The 16,298-nt window shown below is 44.3% G+C and overlaps 1 protein-coding gene across 2 annotated transcripts in view; it reads left to right on the plus strand.

The window, feature by feature from the left end:
* Positions 1–16,298, plus strand: part of ATG7 (autophagy related 7) — a 241,062-nt gene that overhangs the window by 24,506 nt on the left and 200,258 nt on the right. For both annotated transcript variants that reach the window (XM_068982053.1, XM_068982054.1), the window contains exons 7-10: positions 5,926–6,014; positions 7,628–7,749; positions 12,515–12,605; positions 13,362–13,506. In XM_068982053.1, coding sequence (XP_068838154.1) covers positions 5,926–6,014; positions 7,628–7,749; positions 12,515–12,605; positions 13,362–13,506 — 447 coding nt within the window. The remainder of the gene's footprint in view (positions 1–5,925; positions 6,015–7,627; positions 7,750–12,514; positions 12,606–13,361; positions 13,507–16,298) is intronic.

Below are 16,298 nucleotides of genomic sequence, written 5' to 3' on the forward strand. Positions count from 1 at the left end.
TCTGTTGTTTTTAGTGATCTTGACAATTGTGAAGAGTTCAGTTATTTTGGTCAAATGCCTCTTAGTTTGGATTTGTCACTTGTTTACTGATTCAGTTCAGTTCAGTCGCTCAGTTGTGTCCGACTCTTTGCAACCCCAAAAAGAGCAGCACACCAGGCGTCCCTGTCCATCACCAACTCCTGGAGTTCACTCAAACTCACGTCCGTCGAGTCAGTGATGCCATCCAGCCATCTCATCCTCTGTCGTCCCCTTCTCCTCCTGCCCTCAATCCCTCCCAGCATCAGGGTCTTTTCCAATGAGTCAGCTGTTTGCATCAGGTGGCGAAAGTAGTGGAGTTTCAGCTTCAACAGCAGTCCTTCCAATGAACACCCAGGACTGATCTCCTTTAGGATGGACTGGTTGGATCTCCTTGCAGTCCAAGGGACTCGCAAGAGTCTTCTCCAACACCACAGTTCAAAAGCATCAATTCTTCGGCCCTCAGCTTTCTTCACCATCCAACTCTCATATCCATACATGACCACTGGAAAAACCATAGCCTTGACTAGATGGACCTTTGTTGGCAAAGTAATGTCTCTGCATTTTAATATGCTGTCTAGGTTGGTCATAACTTTCCTTCCAAGGAGTAAGCATATTTTAATTTCATGGCTGCAATCACCATTTGCAGTGATTTGGAGCCCAGGAAAATAAAGTCTGACACTGTTTCTACTGTTTCCCCACCTATTTGCCATGAAGTGATGGGACCAGATGCCATGATCTTCATTTTCTGAATGTTGAGCTTTAAGCCACCTTTTTCACTCTCCTCTTTCACTTTCATCAAGAGGCTTTTTAGTTCCTCTTCACTTTCGGCCATAATGGTGGTGTCATCTGCATATCTGAGGTTATTGATATTTCTCCCAGCAACCTTGATTCCAGCTTGTGCTTCTTCCAGCCCAGCGTTTCTCATGATGTACTCTGCATATAAGTTAAATAAGCAGGGTGACTATATACAGCCTTTTCCTATTTGGAACCAGTCTGTTCAATGTCCAGTTCTAACTGTTGCTTCCTGACCTGCATACAGGTTTCTCAAGAGACAGGTCTGGTATTTCCATCTCTTTCAGAATTTCCCACAGTTTATTGTGATCCACACAGTCAAAGGCTTTGGCATAGTCAATAAAGTAAAAATAGATGTTTTTCTAGAACTCTTTTGCTTTTTCCATGATCCAGCAGATGTTGGCAATTTGATCTCTGGTTCCTCTGCCTTTTCTAAAACCAGCTTGAACATCTGGAAGTTCACGGTTCACATATTGCTGAAGCCTGGCTTGGAGAATTTTAAGCATTACTTTACTAGTGTGTGAGATGGGTACAATTGTGCGGTAGTTTGAGCATTGTTTGGCATTGCCTTTCTTTGAGATTAGAATGAAAACCGACCTTTTCCAGTCCTGTGGCCACTGCTGAGTTTTCCAGATTCACTGACATGTTGAGTGTAGCACTTTCACAGCATCATCTTTCAGGATTTGAAATAGCTCAACTGGAATTCCATCACCTCCACTAGCTTTGTTCGTAGTGATGCTTCCTAAGGCCCACTTGACTTCACATTTCAGGATGTCTCTCTCTAGGTGAGTGATCACACCATTTTGATTATCTGGGTCGTGAAGATCTTTTTTGAATAGTTCTTCTATGTATTCTTGCCACCTCTTAATATCTTCTGCTTCTGTTAGGTCCATACCATTTCTATCCTTTATTGTGCCCATCTTTGCATGAAATATTTCCTTGGTATCTCTAATTTTCTTGAAGAGCTCTCTAGTCTTTCCCATTCTGTTGTTTTCCTCTATTTCTTTGCATTGATTGCTGAGGAAGGCTTTCTTACCTCTTCCTGCTATTCTTTGGAACTCTGCATTCAGATTCTTATATCTTTCCTTTTCTCCTTTGCTTTTCGTTTCCCTTCTTTTCACAGCTATTTGTAAGGCCTCCTCAGACAGCCATTTTGCTTTTTTGCATTTCTTTTTCTTGGGGATGATCTTGATCCCTGTCCCCTGTACAGTGTAACAAATCTCCATCCATAGTTCATCAGGCACTCTGTCTCTCAGATCTAGTCCCTTAAATCTATTTCTTACTTGCACTGTATAGTCATAAGGGATTTGATTTAGGTCATAGCTGAATGGTCTAGTGGTTTTCTCCACTTTCTTCAATATCAGTCTGAATTTGACTATAAGGAGTTCATGATCTGAGCCACAGTCAGCTTCCAATCTTGTTTTTGCTGACTCTATAGAGCTTCTTCATGTTTGGCTGCAGAGAATATAATCAATTTGATTTTGGTGTCAACCATCTGGTGATGTCCATGTGTAGAGTCTTCTCTTGTGTTGTTGGAAGAGGGTGTTTGCTATGACCAGTGTGTTCTCTTGGCAGAACTCTATTAGCCTTTGCCCTGCTTCATTCTGTACTCCAAGGCCAAATTTGCCTGGTACTCCATGTGTTTCTTGACTTCCTCCCTTTGCATTCCAGGCCCCTGTAATGAAAAGGACATCTTTTTTGGGTGTTAGCTCTAGAAGGTCTTGTAGGTCTTCATAGAACCATTCAACTTCAGCTTCTTCAGTGTTACTGGTTGGGGCATAGTCTTGGATTACCATGATATTGAACAGTTTGCCTTGGAAATGAACAGAGATCATTCTGTTGTTTTTGAGATTGCATCCAAGTACTGCATTTCAGACTCTTGTTGACCATGAGGGCTACTCCATTTCTTCTAAGGGATTCCTGCCCAGAGTAGTAGATATAATGGTCATCTGAGTTAAATTCACCCATTCCAGTCCGTCTTAGTTCACTGATTCCTAGAATGTCAATATTCACTCTTGCCATCTCCTTTTTGACCACTTCCAATTTGCCTTGATTCATGGACCTGACATTCCAGGTTCCTATGCAATATTGCTGTTTACAGCATCGAACCTTGTTTCTATCACCAGTCCCATCCACAACTGGGTATTGTTTTTGCTTTGGCTCCATCCCTTTATTCTTTCTGGAGTTATTTCTCCACTGATCTCCAGTAGCATATTGGGCAGCTACCGACCTGGCAAATTCATCTTTCAGTGTCCTATCTTTTTGCCTTTTCGTACTGTTCATGGGGTGCTCAAGGCAAGAATACTGAAGTGGTTTGCCATTCCCTTCTCGGTGGACCACATTCTGTCAGACCTCTCCACCATGACCCATCAGTCTTGGGTGGCCCCACACGGCATGGCTTACTTTCATAGAGTTAGACAAGGCTGTGGTCCATGTGTTCAGATTGACAGTAGGCACTGAGAGAGGGGATCAGAGGGCAGACATCCTGAAACTACTTATGATTAAATGGGGTTGTATCAGTTGGGGTTATTTTTGAAAAGAGTGCCCCAAAGGTGAAGTGCCCTTGTCATCACATCATGTATTAGCTACCTGAAACTCACATGACATTCCTAGTGGTGTTAAAATTGATCACTTGTAAGGTAGAATTGGCCAGGTTTCTCCACTGTGAAATTGTTCAGTCACTAAGTCATGACTGTTTGTGACTCCATGGACTGTAGCATGCCAGGCTCCCCTGTCCTTCACTATCTCCTGAAGTTCGCTCAAACTCATGCCTGTTGAGTCTGTGATGCCATCCAACCGTCTCATCCTCTGTTGCCTCTTCTCCTCCTGCCCTCAGTCTTTCCCAGGATCAGGGTTTTTTCCAGTGAGTTGGCTCTTTGCATCAGGTGGCCAAAGTATTGGAGCTTCAGCATCAGTCCTTCCAATGAATATTCAGGGTTGATTTTCTTTAGGATTGACTCGTTTGATCTGCTTGTTGTCCAAGGGACTCTCAAGAATCTTCTCTAGCGCCACAGTTTGAAAGCATCAATTCTTCAGTGCTCAGCCTTCTTTATGGTCCACCTCTCACAGCCATACATGAAAAAACCATAGCTTTGGCTATACGGATCTTTGTTGGCTAAGTGATGTCTCAGCTTTTTAATATACTGTCTGGGTTTGTCATAGCTTTCCTACCGAGGAGCAAGCATCTTTTAATTTCATGGCTACAGTCACCATCAGTGATTTTGGAGCTCAAGAAGATAAAATCTGCCACTGTTTCCATTGTTTCCCCATCTCTTTGCCATGAAAGAGATGCCCATGATGGGATCAGATGCCATGCTCTTGTTTTTTGAATGTTGAGTTTTAACCCAGCTTTTTTACTCTCCTGTTTCACCTTCATCAAAAGGCCCTTTTTAGTTTCCTCTTCACTTTCTGCCATTAGAGTGGTATCATCTGGATATCTGAGGTTGTTGATATTTCTCCTGGCAATCTTGATTCCAGCTTGTGATTCATTCGGCTGGTTCCTTCACGTGATGTACTCTGCTTATAAATTAAATAAGGAGGGTGACAGCATACAGCCTTGACGTACTCCTTTCCCAATTTGGAACCAGTCTGTTGTTCCATGTCCAGTTCTAACTGTTGCCTTTTGACCTGCATACAGATTTCTCAGGAGACAAGTAAGGTGGTCTGGTATTCCTAGCTCTTTAAGAATTTTCCAGTTTGTTGTGATCCAGAAAGTCAAAGGGTTTGGCATAGTCAATGAAGCAGAAATAGATGTTTTTCTGGAATTCCCTTGTTTTTGTAATATTCAAAACTATCCCTACTATTTTTCCTTCGGGAATGAGTCACTAAGTTGAGCCCACACTCAAGGTGGAGAGGGATTAAGCTCTATCCTTGGAGGGTCTGAATCTACATATATTGCTTGGAAATCTTCTGTAAGGAAGACTTGTCCCTTCACTTTCAAATATCCGTCTCATCGTTTATGTCCTTATGGACTCATGGGTACTCACTTGGGGCTGGGTTACAATCCAGTATTGCGTTCTTTGTTTCCCTGCTCACCTTGTGCCGGCCTTGGCACTGAGCGCTCCTTTCGGGAGTGTCTGGCTCCCCGTGCCGTGCCCCTGGCCTCCTGCTCACTCAGCACTCGCTAGCCGTCTGGTGTGCAGTGTGCCCCAGGCTCATCTTCTGGTTTCCCTGCTGTGCGTGCTCAGCCACTCAGTCGTGTCTGACTGTTTGTAACCCCATGGACTGTGGCCCACCAGGCTCCTCTGTCCATGGGATTTCCCAGGCAAGAACACTGGAGGGGGTTGCTGTTTCCTCCTCCATCCCTTCCTCACGCAGGGATTGAACTTGCTTCTCCTTTGTCCCCTGCATTGTAGGCGGCTTCTGTACCACTGAGCTATCAGGGAAGCCCTTTTTGTTCCTCCTCTAGCCCTAGGATTACCCATGTGTCCAGAGAGCCCCTATTCCTTTTACTGGAGAACAGTATTTAGAGATTAAGACCTCAGTGTCTTTCGGAAGAAAGAGACAGAAAATGTGAAAGGTGTCCTGTACGATGTGCAGAGGGATCAGGAAGCAGAGAAGACAGGGTGACGACCTCCTCTGGGGACCGTCTTCATCAAAAAGAAGAGCTTTCTAGATGGAGATCTGGGGGAGCTGCAAGCGGGAGGAGTGGGAGGAGAGGCAGGTGAGCAGCGTCGAAGGCGTCTCGCTTTTTAGTTTGGTCTGACTATGCGCTTACGTACAGCGGTAGTGACCCGTCTTTCACTTTTTTCATTACGTGAAAATTAGCAATTTTCACAGACCATATCTCTTTGAGACAAGATCTTCTCTTTGTGAGCCCTGACAGTTGGCTGCCCTCCCTCCCTCCCTCCCTGTCTTCCTTCAGTCTTCCTTCTAAATGTATCTAATTTGTCACAGAGGGTGAAGGGAAGAATTTGACAGCCCAGGCCATCAGGACGTTCTGTCGTCAGGTGTGGGGTCCTTTTGCTTTCTTCTCTTTCCTCCAGCCGTTCACCACGTGTCTAATAGTTGATGCTTTTGCACAACCAGATCCATAGGAGAGGGGAGGGATTAGCAGTGTTTGTGGTGTGAATCTAACACGGTCCCTGCCTCACGCGGAGTCTTTTCTGTTCACAGATAACGATTGGCGTGTATGATCCCTGTAATTTAACGCAGTACCCCGGATGGCCTTTGAGGAACCTTTTGGTCCTAGCAGCCCACAGATGGTATTTACGTGCGTGTGCGTGTGCGTGTGCGTGTGCGTGTGCGTGTGCGGTCCGTCTGCCTGCCTGTCTCTGTCAGTCTTTGACTGTATGTTTTTGACCTTGTATCTGACTCTGTCTATATTTCTATTTTCTCAAATGGATTTTTTTGTCATTGCTGGTGTAGAAACCAGATAACAAATCAGTATATTGTGATCCAGTTTCCATTGGTAGTGAGCCTCTAAGCAGGTCTGTTACGGAGCTTCAGATTCCAACCATATTGCGCTGAGGACAGCGTAGAGTAGAGCAGGACCCACAGCTCGGGGATCCCCATCCCGAACTTCTCTAGCCCCCACTTCAGCTGAGCTGTGTTCAGGAAGGATTTTCTCATTGCTATCGTCCTCCCTTTATCCTGACCCTAAGCTGAATAAAACAGAGGGTAGTGCACTTTTGGAAAGATGCCGAACATCATCAGTCATCCAGGAAATAAAATATAACAAGACAGTACTCGTTAATAAAGATAATAAGATGCTGTTATGAAAGATACTACCACACACTCACCGGATAATGAGATACCTACCAGACTGATTTTAAAAAGATGACAATACCAAGTGCTGTCGACGATGTAGATGAATGGGAACCCTCAGACATCGCTGGGTACCTGTTTGGAAGTATCTCCCAAAGTTAGAAATATCTATAGCTCAACAGTTTCCCTCTCAGGTACATAAAGCACAGAAATGCACCCTCAGATGCAAGTAAGACACCTATATGGGAATGCCGACAGCAGCATTGTTCTTTATAACAAAACACTGGGAATAACCCAGATCTCCTTGAACAATGAAATGGATAATACAGCGGGGTGTATTCACTGCCGTGAAATGCAGTGTTGTAGTCAGCCTGAGTGAATCACTGGTACACTTATCAGCACGGTGAGTTTAAAAAGCACAGTGTTGAATGAAAGAGGCTGGACCTTTTAAGTTAAAACCTAAGTCCCTACTTAGAAGTTAGAGTAGGACTTAGAAGTTAGAGTAGGAGTTGCTGTTGAAGGGGCTGTTTAAGGACTGGGAGGAAGCATGAGTCATGCTCCTGTATATTTAGGATTTGGGTATTTACATTTGTGTATGCTTTACTTAGACAACGATGTCCACTGGGAGATTGCTAGATCATAGACCTTCCCCAGAAGGAGAGGGTTACATGTGCTTATCCTGGTGGTGAGTGTGTAGCCGTGGGCTTCCCCACCACGGCCTGCTCTGTAAGCTCCTGTGGGAGAAGAGGGACCGGAGGAACTCATGCTTGTCTTGGAGCTTCTTTTTAATGTCTTATGGGCGTCTTTCCCCCTGCATTCAAGATTCATTTGTCAGAATTATTTCTGTGCAATATGAAGTCGTTATATAAACCTCACCTAAAAAGAAATCCGAGCCTGTTCCACACCCAGCCTTTAGACGCTTGGACAAAGGAAGCCCATGTGGATGTGCTCAGAATCTCAGAGGTGAAAGCTGCGTCCACCACGGGTGTCAGGGGGGTGTACTTACAGTGACTTGAATCCTCTCCAGCTGGGTTTGCCGAAGCTCTTATGTGAGCTCTCTCTTTTCCTTCCTTGAAAAAACTGAAACATAAACATCCGGGGCTGACACCAGGAGTGGCAGTTTCCAGTCCGTGGAAGTGGTCTGCTTCCGGGACCGCACCCTGCAGGGGGTGAGAGACGTCACCCACAGCATCGTCTTCGAAGTGAAGCTTCCAGAGATGGCATTCAGCCCAGGTAATTTGCCACCTTGGAGAATGCACATAATTACCATTTATCAGAAACCCAATCAGTTCAGTTTGGTTCAGTCGCTCAGTTGTATCCAACTCTTTGTGACCCCATGAACTGCAGCACACCAGGCTTCCCTGTCCGTCACCAACTCACAGAGCTTGCCAAACTCATGTCCTTTGAGTCAGTGATGCCATCCAACCATCTCATCCTCTGTCATCCCATTTTCTTCCCGCCTTCAATCTTTCCCAGCATCAAGGTCTTTTCAAATGAGTCAGCTCTTCGTTATCAGGTGGCCAAAGTATTGGAGCTTCAGCTTCAGCATCAGTCCTTCCAATGAATAGTCAGGACTGATCTTTAGAATGGACTGATTAGATCTCCTTGCAGTCCAAGGAACTTTCAAGAATCTTCTCCAACACCACAATTCAAAAGCATCAGTTCTTCGGCGCTCAGCTTTCTTTATAGTCCAACTCTCACATCCATACATGACTACTGGAAAAACCATAGCTTTGACTAGACAGACCTTTGTTGGCAAAGTAATGTCTCTGCTCTTTGATATTCTGTCTAGGTTGGTCATAAATTTTCTTCCAAGGGGCAAGCATCTTTTAATTTCGTGGCTGTAGTCACCATCTGCAGTGATGTTGGAGCCCAGGAAACCAACCCGGCCTCACTTTCCTTTCCTCCCTGTACAGTGACAGTGGAGGGGAGCTGCAGCTCCTGCTTCTTTGTCACTGGGGGTGTGTCCCTGGAACGAAGGGTGGAGATTCTCGCCAGGGAATTCCCTCACGGCATTTTTTTCAGCCTTGAGGATTTTTTTTTCCTTAATTTTTTGATTTTGGTTGACAAAAGAATCTTTATTCCTTGCCCTTCTTGTAGGAAGAATGAAGTATTAATGTACCTACGTTTTTATTTGTTACAAAATATTGTGTGTGATCTTATTCTCCGTAAACTAGTCAGCAAAAGTGCCATTTCTCCTTCTACATGTAACGTTCTTCATCTTATCCCCACCTCATAAGTTAGGAAATGCAGACTCACAGACATGTTATATATATATATATATATATATATATATATATATAGAGAGAGAGAGAGAGAGAGAGAGAGAGAGAGATGTGTGTTTAAGTATAGATGGTTTTGCATTTATGTCTGTGTCTGTCTTGAGGTACACATCACAAAGACAGAATAACATACTCAGATTTGAGTAGAAGTAAAGGAGGTGATAGCCATCTCGTGGAGCACCGCTTATGAGGAATCTGACTGCTGTGTCAAGTCGGACGCTGTGGGGGCATACTGTAGTTGCTTCATGAATGCTAATTTATGGTAATGACCCATCTTACCCAAAGTCCGGAACTCTTTCCAAGATGACCGTTCAGCTTTCTTTGTGCAGCAAGCTCTTCAGAGTACTTTTATATACTTACATGGTTTAATTTGCTCCTGTATTACAGCATCTGCACTGTCCCAAGGCACCTTGCTTTCTTCAATCCGTGAGTCATGTGCCTTACTGTGAGTGTGTGTTTTGGAGATGAGGAGTGTTAAAATCTCTGCTGGTCAGGCAAAAGAGGAAGCTGTTTACTTGCGAGTTTGGAGTTAAGGTATCTTTTGTCTCTCCGCTGTCTTTTCCTGTTGCTGTTTAGCTGCTCAGTCATGCCTGACTCTCTGCGACCCCATGGACTGAAGCACGCCAGGCTTCCCTGTCCTTCACCAACACCCAGAGCTTGCTCAAACTGATGTCTGTCTAGTCGGGGTTGCCTTGCAGCCATCTCATCCTCTGTTGCCCCTTCTCCTCCCGCCTTCAGTCCTTCCCAGCATCAGGGGCATTTCTAGTGTGTGTCCTTCACCAACACCCAGAGCTTGCTCAAACTGATGTCTGTCTAGTCGGGGTTGCCGTCCAGCCATCTCATCCTTTGATGCCCCTTCTCCTCCCGCCCTCAGTCCCTCCCAGCGTCAGGGACGTTTCTCGTCCATCGTCTTTGGATGTTTGTGTTTGATGTAGCATCCTCTCCAGCCTACCACCTTTGGGGAGAGGCACTTTTCTTTCAATTTTTAAGATAAAGTCACTGAATTACTCTCTGATCCCTGCGATATCACGGATGCTTGGTGAAGCTGGCAAACCCAGGATACGCCATGCACTTCTATTTGAGAAAGCGGTTTTCTGTAGCACAATACTTGATACTTGATGTCAAGTGTAGATGATTTACTTTAAGAAAGGCAAATGTTTCTGATGCAGATTGATGTTCTCTGTTTTAGGTGTGAATAAAACTTCATAATAAATTAAACTCTGTATTGTAATGTGAACTGAAGCTATTAGTATGGTAGTATCTTTTAACATTTCTGAGACATCCCATAGTTGCAGTGACAGTGTCGTAAGAAATAGTTTTGAACATCCTGTGGCTGCTGCTGCTCTCCCGGTGCAGCCAGGCTCCCTCTCCTTTGCTGACCCAGAGTATTCCTGCAGCTGGCTGAGGGAGGGGCAGCCAGCTGCAGGGGAGGCCCCTCCTTTCCGTTCCTGTCCATGATGTGCAACTCTATCCAACTCTCCTCTTTGTCCAGCTAGGGGAGAACAGAGCCTAATTTTCCCCTAAAGTTATTGTTTTCTCATTAGCTTGGAGTATGTCTTATGGATGCAGGTTAGATGGGAGCAGGGGCCTTCTGTGGTGGCTCCTGCAATGCAGGAGACCTGGGTTTGATCCCTGGGTGGGGAAGATTCCCTGGAGGAGGGCATGGCAACCCACTCCAGTATTCTTGCCTCAAGAATCCTATGGACAGAGGAGCCTGGCGGCCTATAGTCCATGGGGTTGCAAAGAGTCAGACTCGACTGAGCATAGCACGTAGTATTTTTAAAAAATCATCAATAAGTTTAAAGTACGTCCGATTTCATTAAAATGGCTGTAACATCTTGAGTACAGAGAGGTTTTAATTTGCGATGACATTTTCTTTTTGTTTTATGCTTTCTTATCTGTAATAGGAGCAAACTTAGATTGGAGTTATTAATCATAGTACTAGACTGTGTTTCTAAAGTTCCTGTCAAATTTCTGTGCCATGTATTAAAGAAGCATTTTTAAATTTACTGTAAGAACAATAAGGAAATCAAACAAAATGCGAATCAATAACAGGTTTGAACTTTTTTTTTGTCCCCAGAAAAATAATTCTGGAGTTCTTCTTCACTTTAAGATCTCAAATCTATTATTTCAGCTTTAATTTTTTTGTGATGTAAAAAAGGAGCAGCCCATAGCACCTGAACCAGAATAGGAAGGGGCATTTGTCTTCTGGCTCCCTGCTGTGAAAGATGCCTGCAGCCAAGTAGCTTTTGAAGCTACTTGTTTTCCCACTGGTCATCCTAGCCCAGAAATAAAAAATTGTGTAAAGGAAATCAATACCCCTTGGCCCCATAATTATATTGAGCAGTATTATTTTAGGAAACAAAGGTTAAAAGCTAATAGGTCCAAGGAAATGAAAATAGGGTGTTGATGGAAATATAAAAATAGGAAAATTTCCAAAGAAAGCCAGTATACAATTAGTGACAAATTCCTGCCAATTGTCCTAAAATTCCTCTGAACCTTAAATCAAGGAGCTCCTGTTTCTTCAGACACTGTCAGTTAAAGCAGATACTGGAGGTGGTAGTGGAATGGTAGGTGGCTGAGTGAATTCCCTGTAAAGGAGCTGAGACTGTCTTCTGAATTTGGGGAATTCAGTGCAGAAGGGAAAGTGACTGAGGTCCCCAGGTGTGGGGCATATAAGCGTGGGTGGCCCCCTGGTGCAGGAGTTACAAGACCAGGTTTCCACCAAAGAAACCAGGATTCCATTGAGGTATTCCGCAGAGCACTCGAGACTTTTTTTTTTTTGAGAGGATTTTGCAGTAGTGGAATAGAGCAGCAGTTCCCTGAATGTGTCCCGTGGGGTTTTAGTCGGTGTTACGGGGTGAGGGAGTTATGGAGAGCCAGCTAAGACTGGGAAGCTCAAAGCCAAATCAGATGGAGTGGCTGCTTTACTGCAGGTCTCTCCGAGCTTTATCTCCACTACGTGGGAGGGACTCTCCAGGCGGGGGCGGGGGCAGATGGAGACACAGGTAGGGTACGAAGCACTTCCCAGGCCCGCTGGCCACAGGATCGTCATCCTCCAGAGCTTTGCATGGTGGGGGGAGGCATTTTGACAACGGCTGGAATTGGAGTTGCAGAGGCCCCCGTAGCAGAGGTTAAAAGAGATGAGCAGAGAAGGGAGGAGTCAGGGAAGAGGAGTCTTAATGGAGAGGACAGCTTAGCAGAGGAGCAGTCCCTGGGCCGAGCTCTGTGGACAGGTAGGTGCGCTGTGGTGGGCAGGGAGGCAGGGCGAGAGGGCGACGTCAGGGTGAGGCGCCCAAGGGGCATGCTGACCTGGGTGGGAAGGTGGGCTGTAGGCACGCTGGCGGGGCTTCCTCAGATGGAGACCCCTCCACAGGCCTAGACCCGCTGCAGGTATAGTCTTCTTTTTCTTTTGTTTTTCTGAGCAGCCTCCAGTAGCAGCAGAAGTGGAGGGAACTCAGGGCAGAGTTGCCAGGGCTCTTTCAGAAGCCCCTGTGCAGGAAGACTGTGCTTGGGCCTGGGGGTCTCTAAGCAAGACTCCTCGTGGCCCCGGACACGAGGAGGCAGCCAAGGCAGGGGGGTGCAAATTCAGGCCTGCACACCTCCTTGGAAAAGACGTCGACTGAAAGCCCCTTGAGGTGTGCACCACCTTGCTCCTTGGACTCATTCTTTATCCTTCTCTCCTTCACTGAAATTGCTGTTTTATTTGTCTCCAGATTGTCCCAAGGCGGTTGGATGGGAAAAGAACCAGAAGGGAGGCATGGGACCGAGGATGGTGAACCTCAGCGAGTGTATGGACCCTAAAAGGTACAGCTTGCAAGCCGTTCCCGCCGGGGTGCACGCCCGGTTCTGTCAGGCCAAGCACGTTGCCCAGCCCAGGCGGGGCTGGGGGAAGGCAGATGTCAGTGTGTTCATTCGCTCTTGGCCACCTCCTGATTTAAGTTTGGCTGTGAGAATGAATATCAGTGATGGATATCTGAAGGGCACACAGCGTCTGTTTTTCTGGACATCCTAAATGTCGCTCTCGCTTCAAGCCCGCCCTCTCAGACCTGCGCACCTCCTCCACCTTCTTGTCCTTTGTTCGTCTTCCTTACTGGTGTCCCATTAGCCTACAGGGAAGGCCATGGTAAGAGAGATTTCACAGAAACCAGTTTCGTACTGAGGGGATGATGTAAGTGCTCCCTCTACTGAGGGGACAGAAATTTCTCTGTATCCAGCGTTAGGAAAGCTTTCCTCTTAAGCGGCTGGTGTGGTTTTAGTCCCAGACATGATACCCCCTGTAACCAGTCAGGCTTCCCGTTCACCTGGGCTCCTGGGAGCTCAGGATCAAATGGGGGCCCGTCACGGTGCAGTTGCCGAGGATTATGGCGGCACACACCACTCTGTGGTAACCGCTGTCCTCACTTACCCTCCAGCCTCGTGTTGCTTTTCCTTTGATCCTGATTCCCTCCGTTACTTGTTTCTTATCTTCTCATACAAGCTACTTTCTTCCTAAAAAAGGACAGGACTGGGGGCATAAGCGGGTGACTGACTACATAAATAAACGATTCTCTCCTTTCCTAGGTTAGCTGAGTCATCGGTCGATCTCAACCTCAAGCTGATGTGTTGGAGATTGGTCCCTACTCTGGACTTAGACAAGGTTGTGTCTGCCAAGTGTCTGCTGCTCGGAGCCGGCACCTTGGGTTGTAACGTAGCCCGGACGTTGATGGTGAGTTTGCAGCGGTCGAATGGCGCCTCTTAAGCTGTGGCTTCTGTTCTTTCACTACAGTCTACCCTCCAGACTTGTGGGTTTCACATCCAAGAGTAGAAGGGCATTTTTGTTTTTTTAAGGAAAAAAAAAAAGCACCCAAACCAAAAATTAACCAACTAAACAACCCCAACAGCCAAGCATACATCTCTATTTTTTTTTTTTGGTCTTTTTGTTGGATTCCTCCTTCCTTTTTTTCTTTTTTCCTCTCAGGTTATCGTTCAGTTTTGACTGAAGTTTACATTTTAAAAATATTTGTTTTCCAGCCTGCCTTGGTCTTCAAGCAGGAGTTCATTGACTCAAAAAAAAAAAAAAAAAGAATCTCTGGCTGGTTCCAGGAGCTCCTGGAACCCACCCCCTGGGACAACCGACTGCGCCTGAGTGCCTTCTTTCTCCTTCTTGTCTCCCTCCCTCCCTCCTTTCTTTTCTCAGTATCTCTTTCAGTATAAAAGGAACACATGCTTTTGTTATACGGTGGAAGCAAGAAATCTGCCTCCACTCTCATCCCAAGTCATTTCCCAGAATTAAGCAGACTTTGTCAAGTGCTATGGAGCATCTTTCCCTGTACTTTTCATAGGCGTGTGCAAATACAGAGATGCACTGGTCATCTTTGCTCTTATTTAGTTATTTATATTTGCAAAGCTTGGATCATTGCAACCTGTTTATAGCAAGTTTCTATTTTTAACTCAATGGAGCAATAATTGTGGTTCTCTATTTATTCCGTTTTATGTACATGTAGAATTTTGTTATATGCTGTGCTATGCTTAGTCGCCTAGTCATGCCTGACTCTTCGCAACCCCATGGGCTATAGCCCACCAGGCTCCTCTGTCCATGGTAATTCTCCAGGCAAGAATCCTGGAGTGGGCTGCCATGCCCTCCTCCAGGGGATCTTCCCAACCCAGGGATTAAACCCAGGTCTCCCGCATTGTAGGTGGATTCTTCACCATCTAAGCCAACAGGGAAGCCCATTGTTATATGACTTGCTTCAGTTCATTTAAACAATTTCAGCATATTTTTCTTTTAGAGATGCTGTTGAAATGAACATTCTTATACCTTCGCATGTCCATGGGATTATTTCTTTAGGAAAAAAACTCTAGAAGTAGAACTACTATGTTAGAGAGAATGTAAAATAGCTTTTTTGTTTGCGTTTCTTTAATTAGTGAGGGTTAGTCTAGCTTGATTTCATTTGTGAATTTTGTTTGTTCTGTTCGTATCCTTTAGGCTGTTTCTTGTATCTTGACTTGGTGTACCTTTTTTAATGGATTGTTCAGTTGCTAAGTCCCGTTCGACTTCTTGTGACCCCGTGGGCTACAGCGTGCCAGGCTCCTCTTGTCCCCCACTGTCTCCTGGAGTTCGCTCATATTCTTGTCCATTGAGTCAGTGATGCTATCTAACCATCTCATCTTCTGCCGAACCCTTTTCCTTTTTTATGGATATTAACCGTTTTTCTGTAATGTCATGCAAATATTTTTCTCCATGTATTTATCTTTAACCATGTAAAGGTTTTTAAAAATGTATTAATTTTTAATTAATAAATGTTATTGAATATGTTAATCTTCTCCTTTATGGTATACAGAACTCCTATTTTTATGTTAAGATCTTTATTAATGTGGAATTTATTTTTTGTTTTATGGAATTTAACAATGTAACATTTTAAAATAGTCATTTATTTTAATGTCATTCATTCACTAATGCAAATCTCATTTTTCCGCCTTTATTAAATTCTAAATTCCTTTATACCTGAGTCTCTTTTTGGAGTCTGTTTTTATTCCATCATTCTATTTGTTCATTACAGTGAATTTATAAATAAATTGGGAGAGATTAACATCTTTACAATATTGATCCTTAGTTCCAGAAGCATTGTATGTCTCTTAAATTTTTTAGATCATCTTTGTAGCATTTTATTTATTTAGGTTTCCCACATGCCTCCTTTAATTAGTTTTCACATATTTAACTTCTTTTTCTTTTAAAGATATGTTCCTCCCACTAAATTTTCCAATCGACTCTTACTGGGATGAATATATAAGAAAGATAGTGAGTTTTGAATGTTTATCTTCTATCTGGTCATCTTTCTACACTTTCCTGGCTATGATAGTTTTATGTTTGATTCTTGTAAATTTTCTAGGTTGATAAGTGTCCCTCACCAACATCTGTATCGGTTTCTTTTCCTTGTCTTATGGGATTGACTAGGACTCCATAGCAATGGTGAGGAACAGTGGCGAGAGTTAGCACCCTCGTTTGGTTACTGATTTCAATGAGAAGCCTCTTGTTTTTTCCTTTAGTTTTGATATGTGATGTTGGTTTCTGCTCATGTTCTTCCATAAGTTAAGGGGGCAGATTTTTCTTTCTCGTTTGCTGCGAGTTTATATCAGAAATGATTGTTGAGCTTTATCATCAAATCCATCTATCAAGATGCTGAGCATTCCGGGGAAAACTCTGACTTGTTCATAGTTTGTTATTCTCCTAATATACAGTGGAGTTCAACTGGTAATGTTTCACTGCTAAGTCTTCTGTATGTATTAATAAGTCAGACTGGTTTATGGTAATGTTTTTCTTTTCCTTTCTGGTGTCATTGTTTATCTTATAGCTGAATTACACTACTTTTATAAAATAAAACTTTCTGCCTTTTTCTATGTGGCAGGACAGGTCTAGTGTATAAAGTATCAGTTCCTTGATGGTATGGCAAAATTCATTTATAAATCCAGCTCGGCCTGGTGCCTTTGGAATTTTGTTAGCAATGAGAGCAGGGGATC

This window comes from Capricornis sumatraensis, chromosome 10, assembly GCF_032405125.1.
Source record: "Capricornis sumatraensis isolate serow.1 chromosome 10, serow.2, whole genome shotgun sequence".
Taxonomy (NCBI): domain Eukaryota; kingdom Metazoa; phylum Chordata; class Mammalia; order Artiodactyla; family Bovidae; genus Capricornis; species Capricornis sumatraensis.